Consider the following 27,977-nt stretch of genomic DNA (forward strand, 5'->3'; position numbering starts at 1 on the left):
ATTTTTGAAAGAATAAGTCAGAGTTTGTGACCTTGATGAACTTTAACAAATTTGTATATATAAGATTGATTTGGATCAAGCCAGCTCTCCTCCTTGGAATGAAAATCCCAGCCATTAGGTAAGTAAATCAATAGCAAACGCCTCTGCTGGTGAGTCAAGGATGACGTTATCTTCCTAGGGCTTTCATATGGATGGTTTAGGGTTTTGAATACCTTGTGAAACTGACTTGAAAAATAATTTCTTGGTCCTCACAATAGAAATTGGGCCAAAGCTGGTTTACATGTTCATGCTTGCATTTGGTATGAGTCATGAGAAATGAGGATATTTATTTCCCGAAAAAGGAGGAGAATCTGAGTTAACTTTGAATCCGTTTCTGTGGCCCAACAAAGTGCCTTAGGCAGAGTGTTGCTCAATAAATATTTGCTAATCCAAAAGTCACGTAGCCAAAGATTTATATCTACAAAGAAAGGTCCTCTTTGCCAACCTGTCCGAGGTCCTGCACTGTGGGACTGCCCTATATATTGGAGCCTTTGCCCACGAGGAAGTATCTTTGCCCACGAGGAAACACTGGTTGTGTTTCCAGAACCCCTATTTGCCAGGAACGGCACCCAGGTAAAACTAGAATGTAGTAATCCACCCTGAGCACAGACTGCTTCCTTCTCCCTGGCCCCAGTGATGCATCTGGGAGGCATCACTGAGCCCTAGCGAGAGAAGAATTACAGTTTCAACATTTTGAACAGTGGCAGTGCTGGAGCCACAGAGGGAGGGCAGCCACAGCCACAGACAGAGGGAGGCAAAGCAAGTTTGTGCATCTGATGACATACCTCTGGGGGAAACTTAGAACTGTAGGAGAGGCCCCACCAGAGCAATTAGAATCCTGAGTTAATGATTACAGTGAAGCAGAGTAAGGCCAAAAACAAGAGGACTCTGGTGAAACCGAAAATGAGGTGGAGAGAGAATTCCGCACCGTAGGAAATTCAGTGAGAGAGAGGCTCAGGTTCTGTTGGTGAAACACTGAGTTTGGACTGACCGGCCAGTGGTAAGCCAAGAGAAGAAGGTTCTGAAATATTCTGGAGCACTTGATATCATGCGAAGGGAATTTTGAATTACAAATAGAAGAAAATGGGAGAACAAGGCAGTTTTGAGGAGGGGTAGGTTTACGATATTTACATGGACTATTTTGATTTGCTACAGTGTTTCACAGAAGGGATCTATAGAAGCTGGCACGACCGCTGGGATTTATGAGGTGGGTGGAGCAGGGAGCTTGGTGCGGCCCAGATGTGGCTTCCAGACCTGGCAGAGAGCGGAGGTATGCAAATGTGGTGGTTGTGGACATCGGGCAGCGGAGTAGCCCAGGTGCCCAACAGTTGCTGAGCGCTCCCAGGTGGGTCTGGAAAGACATTTGCTCAGAAGTGAGCTGGGCTCCCAGAAGCGCTCTAATTTCTTCAGATCATCTGATAGCAGTCTCTGATGTTTACCAGCTTCAGGGAGATCAGGCCATTGTGATTTTTTTTTTTTTTTTTTTTTTTTTTTTCTGTAATAAAACTAGCCCCAGCCAGCCAGACTGGGAACTTACTGCCTGAGCTGTTTTCCAACATGGTTTTGCTGGCAAAACTAGACAAGAGTGTTTCCTCGACTCTCAAGGGGCCTGTTTACACTGACTTTATTTTTTACTGGCAGCTTTCAAGTGGGAAGAGGGAGATTATATTTAAAGGTCAGCAGGTAGGCAAAAAGATCCCTGTCCTGCCATTCCTGGGTGTGTGCCTGTGTGTGCCTGTGTGTGTGTGTGTGTGTGTGCATGCCTCTATGTTTGTGTGCGAACACGCGTGTGTGTGTGTGTGCTTTTCCACATGCACATTATTGTGCCCTGATCTTGTTGATGAGACCTGATCACTTGTCTGTAAGCATAATGATGGTGCCCGGCCGCTTGTTTGTCAGTTCCCTATTTGTTTATTGTAAAGAAGGTAAATCAATCTGCGGGATTTCTGGATTGAAGGGCAAGGAATATTTACTGTCAACAGGATAAGAACAAGGAGATAAAAGATACTGGGCTCCGGGGTGCATCTGGTGTCAGGACAAGAGCATAAAAAGGCAGGGAAGAAGCCAACTCCCGAGCATTTCTATCTTAAATGGAAACTTTTTAAGTATTTGAGTGGGAAATACAACTTGGAAACTTGCCCTTCGGTCAAAGCACCAGTCCATAGGTCTAGGTCGAGTCAAATTAGGTTGGACTCCAGTTCAATTTCAATTTCATCAGCTCTCCTTTCTAAATTCCTTTCTAAAAAAAACTTTCCCGAAAGATGACAAGCAAATGCTCCCAATTTGGATATGAGAGCTGAAGGGAAGAATTGGGAAGGGAAGTCTCTGGTCCATGTACACATTCCCAAGGAAATTTAGCACTGAGACTGACATTCCTGGGAAACCAATTTGCAACTGTTGTCCTCCACTGAGGGACAAACCACAACATTGCTGCTCTACTAAGGATTGACCGAGAAACCATGAAATCCCCGTCTGCAGGAGACTTGGAAGACTACCTACTGAATAAGGTAAGGGCAGGTACTGGTCTCTCCCAAACACCCCTCCTCACCCCTGCCACCCCATCAACCTGGATTCAGAGGGATTTCAGGCTGCTTCCAAAGATACATAAAATGCTCCTCAGGAACCCAAGACTATCATCCAGAAGAGTGTTTACAGACTTGTTTACTGCCAGAGGCCCATTGGGTGCAGAATGTGGAACAGAAGAAACGTGGGTTAGAACTCCCACTCCGTCACTGATACTTGGTATAGTCATGAGCAAGGCACTTAACCTGCCTGAGCCTCAGCTTTCTTCTCTGTATAATGGGGGTGATAATAGGGGCTTAGTGGGGTCATTGAGAAAGAGTAAATGAAATTAAGAATGCCTTTTGGAAACTGTAATCATGCTAGATTTAACAATATATATCCTATGTTTAGTACACATCAATTAAGAGTTCATTGAATTTCTTCTGTAGAGAGTCAGAGACTCTTAGAATGTTAGAACTTGAAGGGACCTTAAGTATTATCTAACTTAACACTTTCCATTTACAGACAAAACTATTAAGGCACACAGACAGCCACCCGTAAAACTAAAACATGTAAAATAAGGGTAGGGACTTGTCTAAGATTAGGGACATGCCTTCACAAGTAAACACGGCAGAGTTCATGATCACAGTGATAAGGAAAGTTGATTTCTTAGGCAAAACCATTTAAAGAGATAAATAGGGGAAACTTACATTGATAAAAATTATAGCCGACAAAGTGATTTCCCACTATTTCTCCTTTTGGGGGCTATGATAAACAGAAGGGGTTTGGGCTGACATTTTCCCATGGTCCTGTGTTTTCTGAAGCAAAAAGCTCCAAATGTTTTAGCCTGGCATCCAAGTAATACTTTATCTTTCCACTCTCTGCTTCCCTGTGTCTCCAATAGCAGAAATTCTAAACAGTGCTCTACGCTTTGAATTTAGCCATGCACGTGTTTTCTTTGGCCTACGGAGCAGTTTTAAATGTCTTCACATGTGTTACAAACATTTCATAATAGCGGGATTTTGCATAGAAATCCAGATTTCCATCTTCTTCGGGAAAAGGAAAACATCAGGGTATCTGGCAATCCCAGGTCCCACGGGCTGGGGCCGAGTGTCTGTTCAACAGGGCATTTGCTCGCAGCTTCTCCTGGGTCCGACACCCGCCCCCCTCAGCCCTCCCGCATGTGTGTGTCCCCCTCTGTCCCTGTGGGTGTTTGAATCCGCCACACCTGCTCCACAAGTACTGTGTCCTGAGAATATCTAAGGCCCCAGCTTCCCCACTTTCCTCTACCAAGGGAGATATCCTCTCTCCTTTCCATTTCTCTGGCTCGTATTCATCATGTTCAGACTCAGCTCAGGGCCCACTTTATCAAGGAAGATTTCCCTGACACCGCAGCACAGAACGTTTTTGCTTTCCTATGAACTCCCATCATAATTATTACTGACAATATTTATTGGGCACTCAGGTGTACATGTGGACACCTTTCCTATTATTATCTTGGGTGGCAACATAAATATTACCTCATTTTATTCTTTAGAAGTTTCTGGAGGGGAGAATAGTGTCCTGGATATTTTCATTCCCCTTCACATTCACACAGTATCTTTGCACATAATGTGGTCAGAGTATTTTTAGGACTCGTTGAGGATAATACTAGAATAGTGTAAAAGGTGCTGGCAGGTTGGGGCCCATGCAGTATCTCATTTAATCTGTCAAGAAGCATGTGGCACGTGCCTACTACGTGCATTTTTTACAGAGGAGGAAATAGGCTCATGTGGATTAAATAACTTGCCCAAAGTCACACAGCTGGATAGTGAAAAGTGCTGAGGTGTCAGTAAGAACATTCTTTTTTTTTTTTTTTTTTACTCCAAAGCCATATTTGCTCCGCTAAACCCCTCTATATCTCCATAAACACACACTAAGCACCTGCTTTGTGCAAAACATGGTGCCCAAAACACAGGCCCGGGATGTAGCCTGCTCAATGAGAGGGACATTGTGTTTTGGGTATCTTTTTTGTTTTAATTTTTTTTTAATGTTTATTCAGTTTTGAGAGACAGAGAAAGACAGAGCGTGAGCGGGGGGGGGGGGGGGGGGGGGGGGACACAGACAGACGGAGACACAGAATCCGAAGCAGGCTTCAGGCTACAGAGCTCGAAGCAGGGCTCAAACCCATGAAGCATGAAATCATGACCTGAGCCGAAGCCGGATGCTCAACCAACTGAGCCACCCAGGCGCCCCACTGGGTATCTTTAAGGGTGGCCCTAGCCCGCCTGCAGATTTTGCACATAGCTCTAAGGGTAAAAGGAGGATGTCCCGTGTGTGGACAGGGAAATGCTTAATATAATATATGGCTGAGCAGAGGGGTTGCAGCAGAGATTTCCACAGGGCACTGGAGGAGAACAGAGGAGTGTTAGCTCTCATGGGGGAGGTGGTCCACAGCAAGAGGGGTGGAGACTAAGCCTGGGGGGAGCGCACGTAGAGTTTTCACAGATGGAGGAGGATACGAGAGGCCTTCCGAGCTGAGGGAAACTCATTCAGACAGGCAGCATGGGTTTCATTCTCTGCAGCCTTGTCCCTGGGGGAGGCAGAGCCCTGGTTATGAATGTGGGCTGCCAGGTGTGACAGTTTCTGGCATGGATCCCCGTTCTGGGGCTTCCTGACTCTGGCAGGACCCTGGGCAAGATTACTTGGCCATTCTGAGCCCGTGTTTCCTCCTCTGTAAAATGGGGATGATAATGGCGCCCACCTTCAAGGAGTGTTGGGCAGTGAGGAGGAGCTAGCTCTCATAAAGTGTCCTGCACACGGGAGGGACTCTGGTCTCAGCACTGTGGCACTGCTGTTGCTGTGGGTTCTGCCCAGCTGTACATATTCTGTGGGGCCCCAGCAGATGGCTCAGGGAAGAGTGGATCTGAAAAGGTGGGGATATCATGGTGGAAGCCTCCTGTCTTGTCCGTAGGCAGCATCTCTTCACCTGCATCCTTTTATTTATTTAAAAAATTTTTTTAACATTTATTCATTTTTGAGAGACAGGAAGAGACAGAGAGCAAGCAGGGGAGGGGCAGAGAGAGAGGGAGACACAGAATCCGAAGCAGGCTCCAGGCTCTGAGCCGTCAGCACAGAGCCCGACGCGGGGCTCGAACCCACAAACTGCAAGATCATGACCTGAGCCGAAGTCGGACGCTTAACTGACTGACACACTCAGGCGCCCCTATCCCCATCCTCTTAGATTATTAACCCCTGGAAGTCAGAGATGGTACCCATCCTGTTTTATTTAAAAACCCGATTATCGGATTAAATGTGATTCTAGAATTAAGTCTGACTTCCTGATGTCTGGAAGGAAGTTCTCAGCCTTTTATCCCCAGGCGCCCTTATCGTAAGGGACAGTCACACAGGCCATATGCTCAGGGTTGTGGCCAGGCCTGTGTGACATTCCTGGCACGCTACTTGGCTCCACCCCTCTATCTCTCTCAAGAAAGCATGTCGGAATGCAAGCGAGTCAGAATGGTGTTATTATAGGGAATAACCTTGCATTCTCACTAATTTATATTTGAAACAGTAAATTGTTCGTGACCTGGAGCTATTCACAGAAGCAAATGATGTGTGGGACAACAGTGGGCCAGACACTGTGGCTGGGGAGGAGGAACGTGGCCCGGATGGGGATGTGTACGTGTGTGTGGACACGTACCTATGCCCTGGAGACAGGGAAGCCCACAAAAAAATGCCTGGGCCCTTAAAGGGTGCTCCGATGACTCATTTTGCATAAACTCTGCTTAATTAGAGTGCCTGAATCTGCAAGCCAACAAGCGTGGCGAATTTTCTGGGGTCGGTGTGATGGGAGGGAGGATTCGATGACCTAACCACATCTAGCACCGCGTGTCTGACTAATTTCACCCAGTTCATTTCTGCTTGTGCTTTGTCCCATCCACAAATGCCGTCTTTTCAAAGGAAAAGCATACCTTTGTTCATTGACCTAATCAGCAGAGGAAGTGAGTGAAACTCAAACAGGCACCGAGGTCAAGTTTCAACTGAATGGGCCTTGAATCCTTCTTAAATTACCATATTCCACCCCCACCCCCACTTTAGGTTTGTTTCAAAGCGGTGCCATGAAATGGATCTGATGCCAAGGCTATTGTAAGGCCACAGCTGGTATCTTCCTGATGTCGGGCAGGCACTAAAGGGCTTCTGGGGTTGGGCTGGCTACCGTCTCTGCTTGTGGTGAAGCCGCCTTCTTTCCCTGAAATCACTCCCTATAAAGTCGCCTGGGGCCCCATTCCCTGCTTTTCCACACCCTGAAATGGAATCTTTACACTCTACCTTACTAGGCTGTGGTCAGGACTGCTGGAGGGAAGCTGCCTGGGGTTTCTGGGTTGTGAGTGACACGAGGACAGTGACAAGTGGGGTGTGGGACAGAGCCTGGGAGACCTTTCGCACAAATCCCTGCTGGGGCTGCTGGAGACAGCATGTGGTCCGTATAAGAGTATGGATCAGAACCAATTGCAGCCAGAGATGTGGAGGGGAAGGGGCAGCCCATCATCACCTATGGGAAAGAGGCCTCCACTTGACTCCCGGGGCTTGGGCACCGTGAGGCAGGCTTGTCCTAAGTGGGGCTGTTCCCCACAGCTCTGGTCGAACCCCACAACACAGGCCCCTGCTGTGTTGCCCTGGTGTGCGGTGGCTGGCGGGGGGGGGGGGTTGGTGGTGGTGCCAGAATAGTCAGGGATGCCCAAATAAATAAAGACTTCGGACTTGTTATTTCATGAGCCTGGACTCCAAATGGAGAGCGTGTTAATTCAGGAAAAGGATAGAGGTAGGTATTACTTCTGGAGCATCCACTTGAGGGTCCGGCACAGTGGGAGGGAAAGAGCAGCGAGGGAACCTGGACCTTAGGGCTGGCTTTACTGCCGAGTACCGGTGTGACATTAGGACCACCTGCTGCTCCGGCCTCCTGTAAAGTGACACCAGGCAAGCCGACTTCTGAGGTCTCTTTCAATTCTAAGATCCCAAGTCAAAACTGCAGCGGAAGTAAGGGATGAAGGAAATTGAAACCAGAATTTGTGGCTCTAGGGCCCTGACTCTGCTTTGCGGCTTCAGGAATCAAGACAGGTCATAAAGATGTATAATGAGTGAGAGATGACAGGTATGCACCCGGGAGTGTGTGAACTGTCTAGTTCTGCCCAGTAGGAAAATTCCACCATCAGGCGAGGGCATAATTTGTAGAAGAGATTCACAATGGAGAACTTTTTCCGATAGGCTACTCGTTATGTGTGTGTACATGCGTGCATGCACACACTCTTTGTCTGAAGCTTTTATCAGTCAAACTTTATTTATTTATTTGTTTGTTTGTTTGTTTGTTTATTTAATTTATTTTTTAAATTTACATCCAAGTTAGCATATAGCGCAACAATGATTTCAGGAGTAGATTCCTTAGTGCCCCTTGCCCATTCAGCCCATCCCCCCTCCCACACCCCCTCCAGCAACCCTCTGTTTGTTCTCCATATTTAAAAGTCTCTTCTGTTTTGTCCCCCTCCCTGTTTTTACATTATTTTTGCTTCCCTTCCCTTATGTTCATCTGTTTTGTATCTTAAAATCCTCATATGAGTGAAGTCATATATTTGTCTTTCTCTGACGAATTTCGCTTAGCATAATACCCTCCAGTTCCATCCACGTAGTTGCAAATGGCAAGATTTCATTCTTTTTGATTGCCGAGTAATATTCCATTGTGTATATATACCATATACCACATCTTCTTTATCCATTCATCCATTGATGGACATCTGGGCTCTTTCCATACTTTGGCTATTGTTGATAGTGCTGCTATAAACATGCATGTGTCCCTTCAAAACAGCACACCTGTATCCCGTGGATAAATACCTAGTAGTGCAATTGCTGGGTCGTAGGGAAGTTCTAGTTTTAGTTTTTTGAGGAGCCTCCATACTGTTTTCCACAGTGGCTGCACCAGTTTGCATTCCCACCAACAATGCAAAAGAGATCCTCTTTCTCCGCATCCTCGCCAATGTCTGTTGTTGCCTGAGTTGTTAATGTTAGCCATTCTAACAGGTGTGAGATGGTATCTCACTGTGGTTTTGATTTGTATTTCCCTGATGGTGCGTGATGTTGAGCATTTTTTCATGTGTCGGTTGGCCATCTGGATGTCTTCTTTGGAGAAGTGCCTGTTCATGTCTTTTGCCCATTTCTTCACTGGATTATTTGCTTTTTGGGTGTTGAGTTTGATAAGTTCTTTATAGATTTTGGATACTAACCCTTTATCTGATATGTTATTTGCAAATATCTTCTCCCATTCCGTTGGTTGCCTTTTAGTTTTACTGATTGTTTCCTTCTCTGTGCAGAAGCTTTTTATTTTGATAAGGTCACAATAGTTCATTTTTGCTTTTGTTTCCCTAAACATTATTTAATAAATAATGTCAAACATTATTTGACAGTGTCAATATGGTGATGAATCTTTCATTAGTTTATCAAGTCAGGAAACAAAATGTGGAGAGTCACCACTCTGTTACTGACATTTGAGTTCTATGAAGTCACATCAGTGGGCTTGGAGGATTTGTGGCTGAGCCTTAGTCCTCAACAGAGTCTAAGGAATTAGCTATTTGAGAATACTATTTCCCAACCGCTCTGACTGCAGTGTTCTATTTAGTTAGCCCTTGCATTACTTTCTCCCGCTATTCCTGAACAGACTTCTGATCCCTGAACTTGTCCAATGTTCCCTAATCTACAAAATGGTTTTGTCCATTCTCTTCCCCTGGCTGGAAAACGTGGCCCACCATGGAAACCCTCCCTTGTTCCTTTATTCTTCTCCAGATCTTGCCCAGCAAGTCCTAACCTTAGCACCTCTGTTGTTACCTTTGGAGGGCCGAGGTGTGGAGAACATCTTACAACGAAGCCCACTGGTATCCCACAGCCTCGGGAACCCCCCACAGCTGAGTCTTGGGACCTCCTGGAAATCTTCACATACATGCCTGAACAGCCTGCATTTCTTAGAGATGTGATCTCCAAAGTCTGTCACCCCGAAGTCCCCTACATTCCCTTCTCCACCTTACAGCACATTGCCTTGTCTCCTATGCTGTAAAGAAAATAGTCATCAGACAGGAAATGTCTCCCATTCCTTCACTCCCTACCCTTTTATCTGTGTTTGCACCTGTCTTTCTTTCCTTCTGATGCACCAAGGTGAAGTGCTCACCAGGTTTCTGGATTTGCAAGCCCTTCTGGCTGGAAAATTCTTACTCCACGGTTTCACTCTCTGTTGCCTCTTCCTTCCGGCTCCTTCCTCTCTGCATTTAGACATGTTCAAACCTGTGTGTCATTTTGAAAAAACCTGTTGGTGTCCCTGTTTTGTTTTACCCCTCCCCTGGCCAGACTTCCTGGAAGAATTGCTTACCTTGTTACTTGCTTGCCTCGCACTTAGTCTTAACCCACTTCAGTCTGGCTTAATGCCCACCCCTTCCCCGAACACATTGATCCTGTTCTAGTTGCCAAACATGGTGAACATTTTTCAGGCCCTATCTTGCTCGGCCCCTTACTGTTGACTTTGTTCTTGAAATTCTTCTTCCTTTATTCTCAAGACCTCTTGCTGCTTATTCTCCCATTTCGCCATCCTCCTCCAAGGCAATCCCTTCTCCAAAAATACAGGAGCCATTGTAGTTCTTCCCTTGTGCTCCTCATACTAGATATCTGCCATTTTCTCTTTCTAGAACAACCTTCACACCCTTCTCTTTCTAGCTAACTCCTATTCATCTTTCAAGATACAACACCACTACACTATGCCTCCAGAAAGGGCCCCCAGCCTCCAATACTAGATGAAATTTCCCTTTTCTGTGTACCCATAGTATCCTGTGCAAACCTCTACCCAGCACTAGATTGCTGTGACTTTAATTTCCAGTTTATTTGTCTTGCTTTGTCTGTAAACCTCTTGACACGTACGCACAGTGTTCAACAAAATGGGTTGAATGGAGTTGAATCACAACACAAAGAATTTCTACACTGCTGAGGACCCTTCATCATGGGCTGCTAAACACGTTCTCCTTTATGTTTGGCATGGCAAATGATCTATACCCTCTGTGACCACCTTTCCTCTTCCACCTGGACACTCTGGAAGATGCAGAATCTTGATAGTTTGCAGATGTTCAAGGTAGGTGCCCCAGGTCCCTTCTCCCATGATGAATGTAGTGGGATAGAAATACGGAGAGCAGTATTGTGGCCACTGGTGGCAAGAAGATCGAGCCTGTATAGACACGATCATCATATCTAAGGTCAGACAAGACACATGGATTTTGAAAAGACTATTTCATGTGTATCATGTATTTTCAGTGACATTGTACACTCCTGTAGATCAGGGTCCTCGTCTTATGTTTCTTGTGACTCCTAGACATCTGGAGAGTATTAGTTTTTCAAAGACAGTCCCCTGTGTGGGGACAAGTACCTTTAAAACAGGTCTCAGTCTTCAGACTAGAAGGCCTCTGCTCCATTGTACCCAGGGGCACACTACACTTCCCAATCATGGCACCCACATTTCTATTCAGTACTGACACCTGTCTTCCCCACCACTGTCAGCCATGACTGTGTCTGTGCTGTTCATTGCTGTGCCTCAGCATGTAACAGAGTGCCTGGAACACAGAGGTGCTAAATAAATGTTTATTAATGAACTAACTTTACATAGGATATACTTTATAATGTGTATGTGACATACAACATGTATGCGTGTGAATATTTGTGTCCAATGTCCGTATATGGTTGTTGGGTTTGTGGGTGGGAGGTATGAGGTCTTAGGGGACTGGGCTAGTTGGTGACTTAGTTTAGAAAAGCAGCTAGATGGGGTGTCTGGGTGGCTCAGTTGGTTAAGCGTCCGACTTCGGCTCAGGTCATGATCTCATGGTCCGTGAGTTCAAGCCCCGCCTCGGGCTCTGTGCTGACAGCTCAGAGCTTGGAGCCTGCTTCGGATTTTGTGTCTCCCTCTCTCTCTGCCCCTCCCCTGTTCATGCTCTGTCTCTCTCTGTCTCAAAAATAAATAAATGTTAAAAAAAAAAAAGAAATATATATATAAAAAAAAAAGAAAAGCAGCTAGAAATCTCTTTGCCTTGAACTTGTTTTCTTGACCAGTTTATGGGTGTCTTAAACTACTCGAGAATACATAGAAACAGCCATTGTACAAAACTGGGTGGGGATATAGAGATTCATGGTGGACCTTGTGTTTAGATATACCAAATATTGCTTCCAGTCAGTTCCTGGCGAGACTCAGTAGCCCCTCCAAGGGGACACTCGTCAAGGCACCATGAGCAATGGAACAGAGCCCCTCCATTTCAGAAAACACTTATAGACTCTTCCCATTTCTTCTTTACTTGGATCTTTCTAACTCTCCTGGATTTTGCTAAAAGTTCCTTTGTGTTCCCCACAAACACCAATTTCCCTAAACTTTAAGTATCTGTGAAGGTATATATCTTTGGTGTTCGACTTTCTGAGGGTAGTTCTGGTTCTGGGGAACTCACAGTGTGGAGTCTGAAGGAAAGCAAACACGCACCTTGTGAATCTAGTAGCAAAAGAGGGGTGAGTACCGGGGTGGAGAGAGCCATCCATTGTGGACAACGTAAGTGGGAAACCATCTGCAGCATGGTTACAAGCGTTGAACTGCTTAATCTCCACCAACCCGGATAGCAGCCTTTCTACCCTATTTTATCGTCTCACCGCTGCACACAAAGCCCTGTGGGATGGCCTGGTCCCGCCATCTTTTCCAAATTCATCCCCTGTCACCTTCCTTTCCCTTTCCCAGGCTCCAACCACAGGGTCCTCCTTGCCAGTCCTTGAGCCTTACCAAGCATGCTCCCGCTTTAGGGGCCTTGGGGTTGGTTTCCCCAGTCGTTGATAAGGTTCACTCAGATGTCACCTCCTTAGCGAAGCCTTCCCTGGCCACCTGATCTAAAATAGCAGCCCCTTTACTCTCTAGTCCCTTATCCTATTTTATTTGTCTACATGCGCTTTATCATACCTCATATTAGATTATACATACACATACCTGTGTGTACATATATACGTGTATATATGTGTGTATGTGTATACGTGTGTATGTGTACACATATATACATATGTCCTGTATATACGAGGACAAGTCTATCTTGTCCGCTATTTTCTTGTTCGCTTAGGTAGGCACTCACCGCTCAGCAGGTGCTGGATAAATATTGAATGAATGCTTCCATTTTAGAGGAGAACATTGAGCCACGAGCAGGTGCCATCACACCCAAGTTCATCTCCCCTGGAGCTCTTGGGTGGGCAGGGTTGTTCGAGTGTACTCCTGTGGTCACCCAGCACTGGGCCCACGTTGTCACTTCCCCGTGCCGGTGCCTGGAGCCTGCACCAGGGATGACCGCCTGTGCCGATCCCTTGTCACGCAGGTGGACTTGAGGCGCCAGCAGATCTCGCAGATTGTGGAGGAGGTACAGAGGGTCGTCCACCATCTGACCACAGAGATCAGCCTCCAAGACCTCCGATTTCAGGCTGTCCCTTACTCTGACACATACAATGGGAACATTAAGGTAAGCGGGGCTCACTTGTACTGCAAGCACCTCCCAGAGTGCCAGGGAACGTGGGTGGGCCCGTCTGGGCATTCGACGGACGTCACATTGCTGAGAATACCGATAAGCCTTCATGTACCACAGGTGCTCTTAGCATTTATCATTTACACGCTCGCTCCATCAGTGCTGTCTCATGTGAACCCCCGCGTTCCTCCTCTACGGATGATAAAAATGAAGCCTTCGAGAAGTCAAGTGACTTGATCATGTCCTATTAGGCACTAAAGTTGGAACTGAGCCCGGGGCTTTTGATTCCAAAGCACATTTTGCTATAACAACTGAAGTTTAGTTAAACTTCACATTCATTTATGAAGCACCTAGTTAATAGATTGAGGGCTGGGGCGAGGGAACTCAGGGCACTGGTGGGAAAACAGTTGAAAGTGAGGGTCTATGGGTTGCAGGTGGGGGAAGGAAGAAGAGGAAGAGGTGGCCCTTAGAAACGGCAGCAGCAGCCCCGCTGTGCCCACTGCGGACAGGGCTCTAAGTGGCCAGGGCCCTGCGTGACAGCCAGCCTTCCTGCGACACTGCCGTTTGGGCCAAGGCATTGTCACAGAAATAGCCTCACTCATGCCTCCTTGTGGAAAAGACATGGCTCACTGCCTTTCAGTGATGAGAGAAGTGAGGCTCTGATTCTCATTCTCCTTTATCTCAATTTTTCTTATGGCACATAAGAACCCCTTTCACTTGCATTAAAGATATACATATTCATGCCCTGTCTCTCACACAAGACTACAAGCTCCTTGTTTGTAAAGTTCATGTTAATTGATCGCTCCATTCCTTGCACCAGCATAGTGTGTGGCCCATGGCAGACACCCAGCTTCAGTGAATAAATGGATAAGTAGAAGAAATAGCACCCGAACAGAAGACCCTTACTGGTCCAGGACGTTTCAAGGTTGTCGGCCACAAGGACCACCCACAAGATTCTGGAACCTGTGGATTTGGGGTCAGAGTGCCGAGCTTGGGAAATTCACCCCGGGATAAACATTGCAAAACTAGATTGGATCCTGACATATCACAACATCGTTTGCCCACGTCTATCACTCTTCCAACCTGCATTAGACAAATACAGACCAGTGACGTGGAGTAGAAACACAACGCCATTTTTCCTAGAATTCTATCTGAGGAAATTTCCTTCTGTGGTCTCACTTAGAATCCAAAGCTTAAAATGCATCTTGCATTTAGGTACATGATGTCCTGCATATTAAATTTTGAAAATAGCTACAGTGGGGCATATAAAAACTGCTTTTATTTTATCTTGGACCACATTCGGCGAGTAATTAAGCACCATTGATGTGACTAGTAACATGATAGTTGTACTCTTGAATTCACATGCAAGCGAACTCAAATAATGTATTGATTGTGAGTGCCATAGTTTAGATTTGTTCCCTTTTTTTTTTTAATGTTTATTTATTTTTGAGAGAGGGAGAGAAACAGAGCGCAGATGGGGGAGAGGCAGAGAGAGAGGGAGACACAGAATCGGAAGCAGGCTCCAGGCTCTGAGCTGTCAGCACAGAGCCCGATGCGGGGCTCAAACTCACAAACTGTGAGATCATGACCAGAGCCAGAGTCCGGCGCTTAAATGACTAAGCCACCCAGGTGCCCCGCTTTGTTCCCTTTTTTAATCCTACTGCCTTTCTGTGGCCTTCAGAAGTCATGTGGATCCATCATCTAAAGGACCACACTGTTGATGTCTGAGAATGAAGCGGAGTTTGCCGCTCACCCTGAACTGCCCAGTGGCAGGGCCCTGAGCAAAGGTTAACCAAATACCGCTGTCAGAATTTTCCATGAAAGGGAGGTGGCTCTTCCAGTGTGCAGCTGACTGGTGGGGGAAGGTACGGCATGGAGTAGACTGCCACGTGATGTGGCCCACAGTGTCAAGCTCCCTTTGGGCATAGTGTGCTGCTGGCCAGTGTGTTCTCTCCTTTGGACTTCGCACTTGATCACTTTCACCCTGACCTCTGCCTAACCAGTACCTGTAGAAGTGGAGTAGGTAGATTCTGATTGTCTTATCCCATGAAGCTTAGAATCATCTCAGTGGCTCACGTGGTCTCAGCAACTGCCTCTCGTTTCATCTGTGATGTTGTAAGGACCGATCATTAAAACGGGCTGTGGGTCATCAGTACGGGCAAAAAGAAAGGGGGACATTTTTGCTGAATGCTTTCACCCCCTCCCGTGCCCTCCTCTGCCAGACCCTTCGCCCGTTCCGGGCCACTCCCCCCTGACTGAGAGCCAGCCCATCAGAGGGCTCAGGTTCACCTTCTGGCTCTACCACTGAATGGCTGTGTGTCCCTCGGGAGATCTCAGAGCCCCTCTGAGCCTTAGATTCCTCCTCTGGGAAGTGTTAACAAAGCCCGCCGCCTCATTGTGTAACTGGGAATATCGCATAGTCTGATGCATGAGAATTGCGGTGTTTAGTACGTGCAGAACACAGCGTGTACTATTTGTATTCCCTGCTTTCTCTTCTCCCCCGGACTTTAGGTGCCCTCTGGGGTTGCAAGTCAGGCTCACTCTTTTCCTTGAAGTTTCCTGACACCCAGGACTAGCGAGTCCACTTGCCCTCCCGAGGCATCACGGTGGTTAGTGGCACAACAAGGACGGATGCCTCCTGGGACGAACAGGTGCAGCTCTCTGTCCGTCTCGGCACGTTGCTGAGGGTCGAGTAGTTCACCGAGCTGCCCGGTTCAACAGGCCGGCTCCCTGAGGATTTCTGCGACCTCCTGAGTCTGTGAACTCACACTTCTCTCTCCCTTCTCCACCCCAGGTTTTGGCCCCCAGCCAGTTCCTCGTCACGGTCCCGGTGAAGGGCCTGGTGGGGTACAGGGAGGCCAGGGAGCAGCGCTGGCGATACTACACCCTGCGGGGCACCAGGCTCCCCTGTCCCTTGCAGGACCCAGAGGGCCTGCGGCAGTGGCTGGAGGCGGAGCAGTTCATGAAGAGCCAGTGGCAGTGGCATGAGGCAGACGTGAACATTGAGGGAGATATTGTGCCCGCCAAGGTGCTCCAGGTATTCCGGAAGCTGGTAGAAAACGCAATTGGAACCTGTCATCTCTCAGGTGAGCAGATCGAGAAAAGTACAAGAGCAGTTTCTGGCATTTCCCATTTGCCTCTAGAAATCCTCTGCGTTGGTGGGTGTTAACCTGAAGCCCATGCCCCTAAAGTGAGACCATAATCGTGTGCTCCTAACATCTGTTCGATCCTCACAGTAGAAATTACCTCTTTTTTCCGCTGTGACGCACCAAAGAATGGAATCCATACGGCATCTGCTTAGATTTAAGTGGTTTCCTGCCCTGGCATAGCTACGATGGGCTTTGAGTTATGCACCCTTTCCTGGATGTTAATTTAAAAACGTGGGTACTATTTTTATGTTTATTTTTGAGAAACAGGAGAGTGACAGAGCGTGAGCAGGGGAGGGGCAGAGAGAGGGAGACACAGAATCCAAAGGAGGCTCCAGGCTCTGAGCTGTCAGCACAGAGCCCGACACGGGACTCGAACTCACAGACCGTGAGATCGTGACCTGAGCTGAAGTCAGACGCTTAACTGACTGAGCCACCCAGATGCTCCATAAACATGGATACACTTTTTAAAAAGCAAATTCCTCACAAACCACAGACCTTTGTTATTAGCACATTTCTACAACACCCTCCGACTGACGTGTTTTGTACCTCGGTGTTTTGAGATGCCACATTTGGAAACCACTGACTTGTGCCAAAACACAAAATTGAGAAGCCATAAAGGACTGATTAAATCTGACAATCCCCAAATCTTAAACTGTGTACCACCGTGTGGTATATGTGAACACACATGCACACACTGGGAAAAAATGGCTAACTCCCTTAATTATAAAAGAATATTTATAAACCAAGAAGAAAAAAATATGAGTAGACCAGTAGAAATAGTGACCAAAAAACAATGACCCCGAGAAAAAGAATATAAACAAGTAGTTGTATAAAAGAGGGAAAACATGTTCCATCTAACATATATTTCGAGCAGTGTGCATTAAAACACCTCACAGGTTGACGGAGATGAAAAAGTGTGATTGTGCTCGGTGTAGGGGTGAGTGTGGTGCAACCGGCCTTTGCATGCATTGCTCCTGGAAGTGTAAGTTGTTGCCTCCCTTGTAAAGGGCGATTATAGTCTGTTTTCATTTTTATAATGTGCTTAACTTGACAACCCAACAATTCCAGTTCTAGAAATAACATTCCTACACATAAAAGAGAAACAGGTAGGGACGCCTGGGTGGCTCAGTCGGTTAAGCGTCCGACTTCAGCTCAGGTCATGATCTCACAGTCTGTGAGTTCGAGCCCCGCGTCAGGCTCTGTGCTGACAGCTCAGAGCCTGGAGCCTGCTTCAGACTCTGTGTACCCACCCCCGCCCCCTCCCCCGCTCACACTGTGTCTCTGTCTCTCTCTCAAAAATAAATAAACATTAAAACAATTTTTTTTGAAAGAGAAATATGTACAAGGGTATTCACTGCCATGGGCTTTGTAATAGTAAGTAACTAGAAATAATGTCAATTACAAGGGGAAGTTGACTAAATAAATTGTGCTACCTCTGCCTCTTGGGCCACTGCGCAGCCTTTAAGAAGAGTGGGGTACATTCGTGTATGTGTGCACAGAGCTGTGAAAAATCCTTGTGCTGGATAATGAAGGGAGAAACCACAGTGCCGAACAATGTGCACTCCCACGTGTGGAGAAAGAGACGGATCTGAATGTGCGTTTGCTTGTCTACACAGAACCATTCTGGAAGGTTCCCTAATGGAACTGGCACACGTTTAATGGATTTTCACCACGTGTAGGATGCTTTCATGGAAAATGCGATGCGCCTAGCAGACTTGTAGAGTAAGAGTGAATTTTCTACCTGTTTGACAGATGAGAACACTGAGGTTGAGAGAGATGAGGTCACACGGCAAGGAAGCAGAGCCAGGCAGGAGCAGGGTGTGGGCGAGGCAGGCTGGCCCAGCATGCGCTAACCTCTTACCTCTGCAACACTGGTAACAGTGCAAGGGCAAGTGAGAGATTCAAACCGGGGCAGGCTGATGAGATGCTTTCAGGAAATGATGCCAAGGTGCCAGACGTCGCTGTGTTCCTGTCTGGACAGCTCTGATGATATGCAGACAATAAGCTCTTTATCACACCCCAGCCAAGGAGAGGGACGTTATCCTTTTGAACAGCCCGACACAATTAGTGAGGGAGTTCCATTTTCCTCTCTGAGCGAAGAAGAGAACAATAATAGATCCCGATTCAAGACCGCTCATCCTTATCTGTAATGAGGGCAGACAGACAAACAAAACCACTGCGTATCTTTTGAAAGAAGGGAGAACGGATTAGCAGTGAGTCCTCCTATAGGAGCTGGAAGAGGCTACCAGATGCCTTTTTTTTCTCTCCCTCTGTCTGCCTGGTTGGAAGAGGCAGTGGGGGCCTGTTTCCACTCCTTCAACCATTTAAGCCAATGGCTATGAACACTTTGAAGTATTTTATAACTACAAGGGCTCAGGATGACAAATACATCTGAGGCTAGACTGGCTTAATGATGGGGGTACAAAGCCATGCCGTCTGAGAGACTGGGAGTCAGGTGAGAGGTGGGTTCAGCCGAACCCCACCAGAGGCAGGTCAAGGAGTAAGGGGACTGGAGGCTGTCCTCAGCAAGGTCAGGACATCTGGATGAAACGGAGGGGGCATGGAAGAATGGTTGGATTTCATTTTTACCAGCAAATACTACGTCTTTTCTTTGTCTTCTGTGTCTCTTTTCTTTAGTTGAGCCTTCTGAAAAGAATTTATTAATTTTTTATTTTATTTTTGAGAGAGAGAGAGAGAGAGAGAGAGAGTGCAAGCAGGGGAGAGGCAGAGAGAGAGAGGGAGACACAGAATCCGAAGCAAGTTCCAGGCTCTGATCTGTCACCACAGAGCCCGATGCGGGGCTCGAACTCACAGACTGTGAGATCATGACCGGAGCTGAAGTCGGACGTTTAACCAACTGAGCCACCCAGGCGCCTCAAGAATCTATTAATTTAAAAGAAAAGGTACCACAAAAACCTTGGGGGTGGGGGAGGAAGGACAAAGAAACACTCACTAACAATGAGATTTTCTAGCAACGTTTCTATCAATATTTACTCAGCTAATTGTCTAGTGTTGACATAAACACCCCACCCTTGGAAGGCTCCTGACGCTTGAAAGTTGCCCCACCAGTTGCGATCAGGTGGTCAGACCCGCCGCCCCCAAATTCCTTCTTGGAATGAGCCAGGCTTTCTCTTCTCATCGCCTCCTTGTCATTTCCCACCAGGTAAGGTCAGCATGCTGACGCAGCTCTCAGCAGTTTGGGTTGCCGTGGAAACCTCCACATGTCAGGTGGAGCTAGAGCTGGTCCCCACGGTGGAGATCCCTACCGTCTGGCCCGAGAAAGCTCGCTGGCCTCCCTGTCTGAAGCGCTGGCCTTCCCGACAACGAGTGGAGTGTATCAAGGTATCGGGGAGCCGGGGCCCCACTCGCCAGAGCTGGGGGCTCACAGCTTAGCCGCCCACAGCATCACTGACTGTGAACCAGCTCTGGAAAGAAACAGGAGGTGTCACGAGATCAGCGGTGCTCCAGGTGTGGGTCGCAGAATCTGAGAGCCTGCTAGGAATGCAGATTCCCGGGCCTGCCCCGGACTGAGGCTTGCTGGGCGGGGCCCTGCAATCTGTGGTGTAAGAAGCTCCTCAGGTGATTCTGGTTCGGGCTTAACTTGGAGAACCAGTTGAAAGTGGGCACAGCCTCTGCCATTCACTGCACTCCGGGAAGGGGGCTTGTCCCGAGGCTCCTTCCGCGTCCCCCACGTAGGAGTTAGAGCCTGCCTGCTGGCAGGTCCCGTGCCCCCCCACCCCCCGCCCCAGAGTAGCGGATGGCTTCAGAGAGGGCTTTCTGCTGCGGTGAGCACCGTCCTTCTCATTTTCCTGATGGTTTTCTCTCTCCCCAGTCGTTTGGGTTTGCCTTGTTGGCCTGTTCAAATTATCACTGGCAGCAGAGTTTCCTGCAGGCTGAGCAGGTGCTGCTAGACCAGCTGGATGAGGACGGGGGCTGCCGCAGGAAGTGCTTCCAGGCCCTGAGGCAGATGAAGGAGGACGTCTGGTGTCCGGGAAAGAGGCCTGTCGTCACGTCCCACCATCTGCAGGTGAGTGGGCACGCACGAATTTGGGCGGGTCCTCTCCGTATGCCCTGCAGGGCCCGGCCGGAGCCACTCACGATGGCTGTGTGTGTGTGTGTGCACGCGACGAATTTAGAAGACCCTAGTGTCCATAGTTGCCATCTCAAAGTTACTGCTCACTACCGAGATGTGTAAACCCGAGCTGTATGTGTGCCCGCCGCAGCCCTGCCCAGGCTGAATGGCCTCCGCCTCCTCCCTGCCCTCCCCTTCTTGCCCTCTTTCCTTTTCTTGCTTTTTGCCCTTTCGAGATTTTCTTCTCTCTCCATCTCTCCCCTCGACTTACTTCACGCAACAAACCAGCGCGATGCGCCAGAAACTTGGCTGGGGTTCAGCATTGATTTACTCAAAGCCTCCGCCTTTGAGAAACCCACGGTCTGTTGAAGTCTTGCAAATTGCTTGAACCTCAGATGGATTCGAGGTTTCCCTGGTGTGAGGACTCCCTCAGTCCCCACAGGTGCGGCCACCGGTGCTCCGATGCCCGCCGCGCAGAGGGGGAACTGGGAAATGGTGAGGTTGCCACGTGAGCATTGCCACAGACCCGAACTGCCAGGTTCCAAATCAGCCTGCAGGGGTTTCCCTAAACCCTACGGCACCTGCCTCCCCTCGCCCCCAAACCCAACATTCATGAATGCCCTTCCTCGCTCACCCAGCAAATGTTTATTGAGGTTACTATGGGCCACACCTGCCCCAGCACCTGCTGTGTGCTCCACAAGCAAAAGATGAGCAAACACGGAAGTGGTTCCTGCTCCCATGGAGCTTATGGTTTAGCGGGGCAGACAGACATTTGTCAGATGGTCCTCCAGGTGCATGTGGCCTCACACAGCACGGGGAGCATCAGAGAGGACGGGAGGACGGGAGCATCATTCCGTGAGGGATCAGAGCAGCAGAGCCTGACCTGGGCTGCAAGATCGGGGCTGGTGGGGGCGGGGTCCCCCCCTGGGGAGGTGACTTTCACACTCTCAGCTCCTCTTTTGCAAATTTCCAACCGTACACCGTGAACTGGACGTTCATGGAACAGGCTGTGTGGCACACTGAGGTTGGGAGAAGGCAGACTTAGAGACAGCACAGCCCGAGCCTAGCTAGCGTCTGTCCGGGAGCTTTGTCCGTTCTCCCTGCCCTTCGACAAGGTGAGCACAGGTCCTGTGTGTGTGTGTCTTCCTTGCACGCTCCTGCTGTGCCCCTTGGCATTCAGTGGACCTCCATCTTCTGCCCCTGTGTTGGGGTCAGAGCTTCTGACCCCAGCTCCAATGTAAGCTATTTAAGGGCAACTACTCTCCCAATGTGGTGTACCTAGTAGTTGCTCAGTAAATACTTGTTGGGCGAATGAATGAATGCCTTCACATTCTATTGAGTTTCCCCCCCTCCCCCCGAAATCAGTAGTCTTTGCTTTGCTTTCATATCTTCCCTAATAACCTGTCTCTCTTGACCTGCCCAAGACTCTGTTAATATCTCATTTGCACACAGCTGTGCCTCTCTCTGGAATCTCAACATTCTCAGCACCGAGCACATTCCCCTAAAAACACTCACCTGTTCTCCTGGATCGAGGACATGTGCTTCCTGAAGGTAGTCTAGTTCATTCTGCCGGTTTAGCTTCTTTCCTCCTGGCCTTTCTACAGGCCACACTAGCAAGAGCCAGAGCTGAGCCGCAAACTCCATTCTATCTCCTATTGAAGCTCCTAATCTTAACCACTGACTTCATTGCCTCACAATTAAGATGGATGGAAACACATTCAATGACATGAATATTTTAGACGAGATTGAATAGGGCCACCACGGGCCTCCCGGCCCTTGACTGCGGTCAAAACTGCATTACGTGCGAAGATTTACTTTTATTCCAGTGGCTTCTCAATCACTAGAGGATTTTAGGGCAACTCCTTAAAGGTGCTCTGTTTCAGTTCTCCCGAGCTCACCTCCAAGGCACAGGATTGTGCCCTCTCAAGAACGGGCATTGTAAAGGGGGGTTATTTGTTGAGAAGGGCAGGAAGGACAAAAACAGTCCTAACTGCCTGTTCTTCTAGTCTCCCACTGTGGCCCAAGGGCAGGATGCCCTCACATTTAGACATTGGGATGGGCGTGGCTGGTGACAGTGTGGTGTTAGACACCATCCAGATGTTGGCTTGAGTGGGCGGGATCCTTGCCAAGCCTTCAGCCTGGGGAAAACAGAAGAGACTGGTTGCAAAACAGCATCAGGAAGGTCGTGCCACTTATTATCACCCCACCTTCAGCCTAACACTGTCTGATGAGTGTCTCACCTCCTCCCCAAAGTGGCTCTTTCCCGAGCAACTCCATGTGAACAAGAGCTTATCCTTCTGTGGCTTATTTGTTCCTAAAACCCACTCAAAGGCACAGGGGCTTGATTATAAGAGGCTTACCTGTTTTGGTTTGTTTAGGGAGATAAATGCTTAACTACAAGAGGCACGAAAACACTTTTTTGTATCTAGGTTATCTTTTTTTTTTATGTTTCTTTATTTTTGAGAGAGAGACAGAGTGCAAGCTGGGGAGGGGCAGAGAGAGAGCGAGAGAAGGAGACACAGAATCCAAAGCAGGCTCCAGGCTCCGAGCTGTCAGCACAGAGCCCGATGTGGGGCTCAAACTCCTGAACCGCGAGATGATGCCCTGAGCCAAAGTCGGATGCTTAATCGGCTGAGCCGCCAGGTGCCCCAAACTATTCTGTATCTAGGTTATCTTGACTAGCATGATATCCTCTCCGACTCGTTTACTTTGCACGATGTGCTCTAAATCAAAACACACTCAGTGTCTTGTTGTGAACCCAAAACGGCTCTTTTCTTTCTTAGTCAAGGCTGTATTTTAAAAATGTTCAACATCTAAATCATAACATTGCTTATTTCACTCAGTCAATAAGCGTTTATTGACTGCCTTCCATGGGCCAGCTCCTCTGCTGGGTGCTAGTGATGTAACAGAAATTAAAATAGGTATCGCTGTCTTCTTTGATGGAGTTTACAGTCTAGCAGGGAATCACATTAATGAATACAGAGACGGCTACTCCTGTGATCACTGGTGCTTATGGGAAGTGCGGGACGAAGAGAGTGTTTAATGGTATTGTAGGGAAATTTGATCTGACAGGTGAGTTTCCCGGACATACTAGGGAAGGAAGTGTGCTCCACACAGAAGTCAGATATAAAAGAAGTCACCCTGTGGTAGAAGAGGGGGGCCAGTGGGGCTGGAAGGAGAGAACAAGGGAGGATGAGGGTAAGATGAGGCTGGGAAGGAAGGTAGGGAGCAAACCTCACAAACCAAACCATGTTAAGGATTGTGGTTTTTCATTGCCCAATGGTGGGAAGTCTTTGAAGTGTTTCTTTTTTGTTGTTGTTTATTTATTGCGAGGGGGAGAGGGAGAGAGAGTGCATGTGCATGCAAGCAGGGGAGAGGCAGAGAGAATCCCAAGCAGGCCTCACGCTGTCCATGCAGAGCCTGATGTGGGGCTCGAACTCCTGAACCATGAGGTCATGACCTGAGCCTGAATCGAGAGTTACACACTTAACCAACGGAGCCACCCAGGCGGCCCTAAAGTATTTCAGACACGAAGAAACATAGATTTATACTCAAAAAGATCACGTTGGCCGCAGCATGGTGGTGACAGACTGGGGACAAGAATAGGGGCAGAGGCCCAGGTGAGATGGGAGAGGAAGAAAACAGTGCAGATGAACATACATGGTTAGATGAGAGAAACACTTTGGAGGCACTGGCAGAACTTGATGAGGGTGGTGAGGGAGGGGTGACTCCCAGGTTGAGTCTTGCCTGACTGGCTGGATAAGGAAGTCTGGAAACACACCAGGTTTGTGGGGAGAAGGGTCGTGAGTCCGGCTGGGACATGTTGGTGGCGATAACTTTCAGATTCCCAAGAGATACCAGGAGAGGAGGTCAGAGAAGTCTGGCCTGGGAAGAGAAATTGTGAGTGACCTCTATTTGTTCGGTGGGGGTTCTAGCTGCTGAGGAAGGAAGGAAAAGAGACCAAGAGAAAAAGAGGGTATGGAACGGAGCCTCCAAAACTCCATCACTGGGAAGTAGAGAAAGCAGATAGTGTGCTAAGGGGTAGCCGTGGTGCCTGGAGAAACGCAGAGAGCCCAGAAGCTTGGAAACCCAGTGAGAGAGAACCCCATTGAGAAGCCCCAATGAGAGAACCCCATTCTGCTGGGCAAGGCCTGTTGGACTTGGACTTAGCAACATGGAGACCACGGGCCCTGAGGACCGATGGCGGAAAAATCCATATTGCAGTGGATCGAGATGGCAGTCAGCGGAGAGGAAATGACGACAGATAATTGAGAGGATTCTTTTGAGAAGCCTTCACTTGCCAAGATGTGAGAGGTTAGGAGGCAGACGTGGCCCTGGGGCAAGGAGTGGGGGAGGAGACTTTAGAATAATTTCAAGAGCCAGCAGAGGAAGGGCAAGGGCAGGAAAGAGGGAAGTCCGTCGCAGCCAGCTCCCAGAAGGAGAGATCCCAAGCCCTGTTTGGGGGTTCCCCTGGCCAGGCGGGGTGGTCAAAGCAGAGAGCGAGAGAGGAAGATGCTCATATAGGCGGACTGTTTTGCTGCCGTGAGGGTTTCCATCTTCCTTGTAAAGTAGTAGGCAAAGGCATCCGCCAGGAGTGGGGAAATTGCAGATCTAAGGAGAGTGGTGGTAACTGGGAATACCAGTGGTGAGAGAAACAATGATCAAAGAGGCGCAGGGGACCTGCAGGGCAAGGCCGAGAACCCACCCGAGGGTGGGGATAGTGAAATCATGGCGGAGCCAACTTGTCCTGGGTGACTCCCTTCTCCCTCCTTCCACGGCCGCGTGAGCCCGGTACCATTTCCGAAGACTTTCTCCTCCATTGCCCGGAACGATGTCTGACACCACCTCTTCCTTCCGTAGACGGTGCTCTTTTGGACTTGTGAGAAATACCCCCACCCGAAGGACTGGCAGGTGTTCAGCAAAGCGTTCCTGCGCCTGGTGAGGAAGCTGCACAAGTGTGTGAGCCAGCACTTTCTGAAGCACTATTTCATGCGCAAGAGCAACCTGCTCCAGCATGCCAGCTCGGGCGAACTGGACACCGTGGCCCAGAAACTGGCTCTCTTCCTGAAGAACCCCCAGATCGGCCTGCCCTGATGCTGCCCCTGCCTGGGAGGCTCTTGGACACTTTATCCTGGCTCGACCTCGTTCCCTGGAGGATCCTGCTCAGGAGAGAAGCAATGTGTGGCACAGGAGATGACATTGACCCACTAGCACTTAAGGGGGGAACACTGTACCCCAAGATGTCCAATCTCAGCTTCCCTAGACCCTAGAGCCAAGCAAGCATTTCAGCCCTCACGAGCTACCTCTCTTGGGGACAAGCTGTCATCAGGCTTCCCCAAGCCATCGATTCTGAGCTGCTGACAGCACTGGATGTGTTCTCCTTGCTCGGGCTCTGAGTGTCGGCCGGGGAGGATAGAGACAAGAACCCCTGGGGGGGCCAGGCATCGGCCTGCGGCCCAGGACTTGTGCTCCAGCCCACTGACTGTGGGCTCATTACCTTTCCACTCGCAAATGCAGCTGTGAATGTACCTTTCTGAGCCTGCGGGGCTATGCTGGTGCCCTTACTAGAGGAGGGCACTGGGTCAACACAAAGTGTTAGTCATTGGTTGGTAGCCGGCGTTTGCCTGCTGTATCGGCACCAACACCGCTGACGGGGTGATTGTGTCTGATCGGTGGGCACACCTGCCCTGGCCTTCCTGCCCTCAGTTCTCCTGAACCGTACTTTGGGTCGTGTGGTTCTAGCTGCTTCCCTGGTGTTCTCTAAGAGGGGAGAGGGTGGTTTTGATGGCCAGTGTCGGCCAGAGGTGAAAGTTCAGCCCTGCTTGCCAGCCTGCTCTGGCCATTCCCCTTTTCTTGTGCCCGATGTTTTATATTCTTGGAATGGGCCCAGGATGATGACCTCCAAGAAATGGCTTGATGTCACCCACCTCTCAATACCTGCCTTTGCTCACCTCATTCGCTCACTCATTCATGGGTAGATACATGCTCCTTAGGCACTGGGAGTAGAGCGAGGAGCCAAATGGACAAAGGATGTACCTGTTGGGGGACGGCACCTAATGTCAAAGACAGGAAGTGCACAACAGATAAATAAACACGATTATTACAAATGGTAGCAAGTGCCCTGAAGGAAACAAACAGAATATTGAAATAGAGCCACAGAGAGCTCCTTGAAGGATGAAAATGCAAACAGCTGAAGGGGAAGGGAAGCGGGGGGCAGGGCAGGCTTGGAGGGGCTGGAATGGGTCAGATCACTGAACCTTGTAAAGCTGGCAAGGAATCTGTATTTTATTCTAAAATCAAAGGCATGACAGTTGGCCTTTCCCAGAGCAGTAGGGTATGGTGATATGATTTGCATTTTGTTTGTTTATTTATTTATGACCTGCATTTTAAATGACCAGTCCAGTGACTGTATAAAGGGGGCGTAGGGTCCCACACAAGAGTTGAGGCATTGAAGGCCAGTAAGCCCACCCATATTGAATTTCACTGAGGTCCACAGGGCCACACATCCCATGTGGCACAAAGAATGGTTGGGGAGGTCAATGCTTTCTTCTGGTACTTGTTTATGCTTTTCAACTCAAGGGAATCCTTTATTACTCAGAACATTTCGCCCACTGAAATTTCTAAAAGCATGAACAACTGAGTTTTTTTAAAAAAAAGTCACATTGGAAAGTGAAATATTTTTACAAAAATACTCTAACCAAATGGTGGGTTCCCTGGGCTATCACATAGGAAATCATGATTTTAAACTGTTGGGGGAAAAAAAAATCCTTTCAAAGATATGATGAGTTGATAATTTTTGAAAATGTGAAATAATGAGCAAGCCAATGTTTTGTTAAGTCATCAAAACTTGCATTCAAAGTCCCATACTCTTGGGCCTTGGGACACATCATTTCTGAGAAGGTGGCAGATAATAACTTTTTTTTTTTTTTAATGATGAAAACAACTGAAGCAAGTTTTAAGCAAGCTGTATAATGCCAAGAAGTGGAAGTTGGCTGGACCACTGATTGGAAATGTGCACGTGGAGAGGAGTGGGACTGACATACTCCACAGTCTGACCCAGTAGGCTCTTCCCACCTCCCCGCATCTGTCTGTGGTCTTTGTAGGAAGCAGGGTGGACTCCCGACTGTTCCTCTGCTGGGCAGCAGAGGACAGTAGAGGACCGCATTTGGGAAGAGCCTCTTTCCCGCACATACCCCTCAGAGCCCAGTAGGTGGCACCCTCCTCAGCCCGGGACTTAAATCTGGCTTCTGGGAGAAGGGTGGCCAGCCATCACAGTCTTTCTGCTTAAGGCTCAGGCTTTCAAAGGGAGCCTGGGAGAGAGTCGTCCCTCCTTTCTGTTTGTAGGCACAGAGCGCCTAGCTCTGAGAAGTCTGATATTACTGATATTCTGATATGCTGATAAGTCTGATATTATTCTGGTCAAGTTTTTGTTTGTTTGTTTGTTTGTTTTTATTCTCCAAAAGATTTTTCCTTTCATGTCCACTCTGGCCACAGGACTGTTTTATACTGCAGTGGTTGGTATTCAGCCATTTAAGTGACCTTCTTGCCCTTGCATCTCGCTGTCACACAACTGCCCTTAATAAGTTGTTCACCCCTCTCTGTATCTCCACGTTTTTATGGGCGTGGTTATGGGCTGGATTGCGTCCCCCCCCCCCCCCACATGCATAAAATTCACGT

The 27,977-nt window shown here is 48.4% G+C and overlaps 1 protein-coding gene across 3 annotated transcripts; it reads left to right on the forward strand.

Moving 5' to 3' along the window:
• The first annotated feature begins 1,560 nt into the window (after positions 1-1,560).
• Positions 1,561-27,889, forward strand: MAB21L3 (mab-21 like 3). 3 transcript variants are annotated; one of them, XM_042953565.1, is made up of 7 exons: positions 1,561-1,722; positions 2,301-2,546; positions 12,936-13,076; positions 15,874-16,165; positions 19,392-19,570; positions 20,061-20,255; positions 25,161-27,889. In XM_042953565.1, the coding sequence occupies exons 2-7, from the start codon at positions 2,499-2,501 to the stop codon at positions 25,392-25,394; spliced, it is 1,089 nt and encodes a 362-aa protein (XP_042809499.1). In that variant the 5' UTR covers positions 1,561-1,722; positions 2,301-2,498; the 3' UTR covers positions 25,395-27,889. The 3 variants fall into 3 exon arrangements, with proteins under 3 accessions (XP_042809499.1, XP_042809500.1, XP_042809501.1); XM_042953566.1 differs by having other exon boundaries at positions 2,452-2,546; XM_042953567.1 differs by having other exon boundaries at positions 1,640-1,722; positions 2,483-2,546.
• The last annotated feature ends 88 nt before the right edge of the window (positions 27,890-27,977 follow it).

The sequence above is a fragment of the Panthera leo genome, chromosome C1, assembly GCF_018350215.1.
Source record: "Panthera leo isolate Ple1 chromosome C1, P.leo_Ple1_pat1.1, whole genome shotgun sequence".
In the NCBI taxonomy this organism is placed as follows: Eukaryota; Metazoa; Chordata; class Mammalia; order Carnivora; family Felidae; genus Panthera; species Panthera leo.

What these genes read in the sequence shown, in the direction of transcription:
- MAB21L3 (XM_042953565.1), top strand. Translation starts at nt 2,499, where the DNA reads ATGAAATCCCCGTCTGCAGGAGACTTGGAAGACTACCTACTGAATAAG. An exon ending in AAGACTACCTACTGAATAAG is followed by an intron (nt 2,547 to 12,935) that starts GTAAGGGCAGGT and finishes CTTGTCACGCAG; the next exon opens with GTGGACTTGAGGCGCCAGCA. An exon ending in CATACAATGGGAACATTAAG is followed by an intron (nt 13,077 to 15,873) that starts GTAAGCGGGGCT and finishes TCTCCACCCCAG; the next exon opens with GTTTTGGCCCCCAGCCAGTT.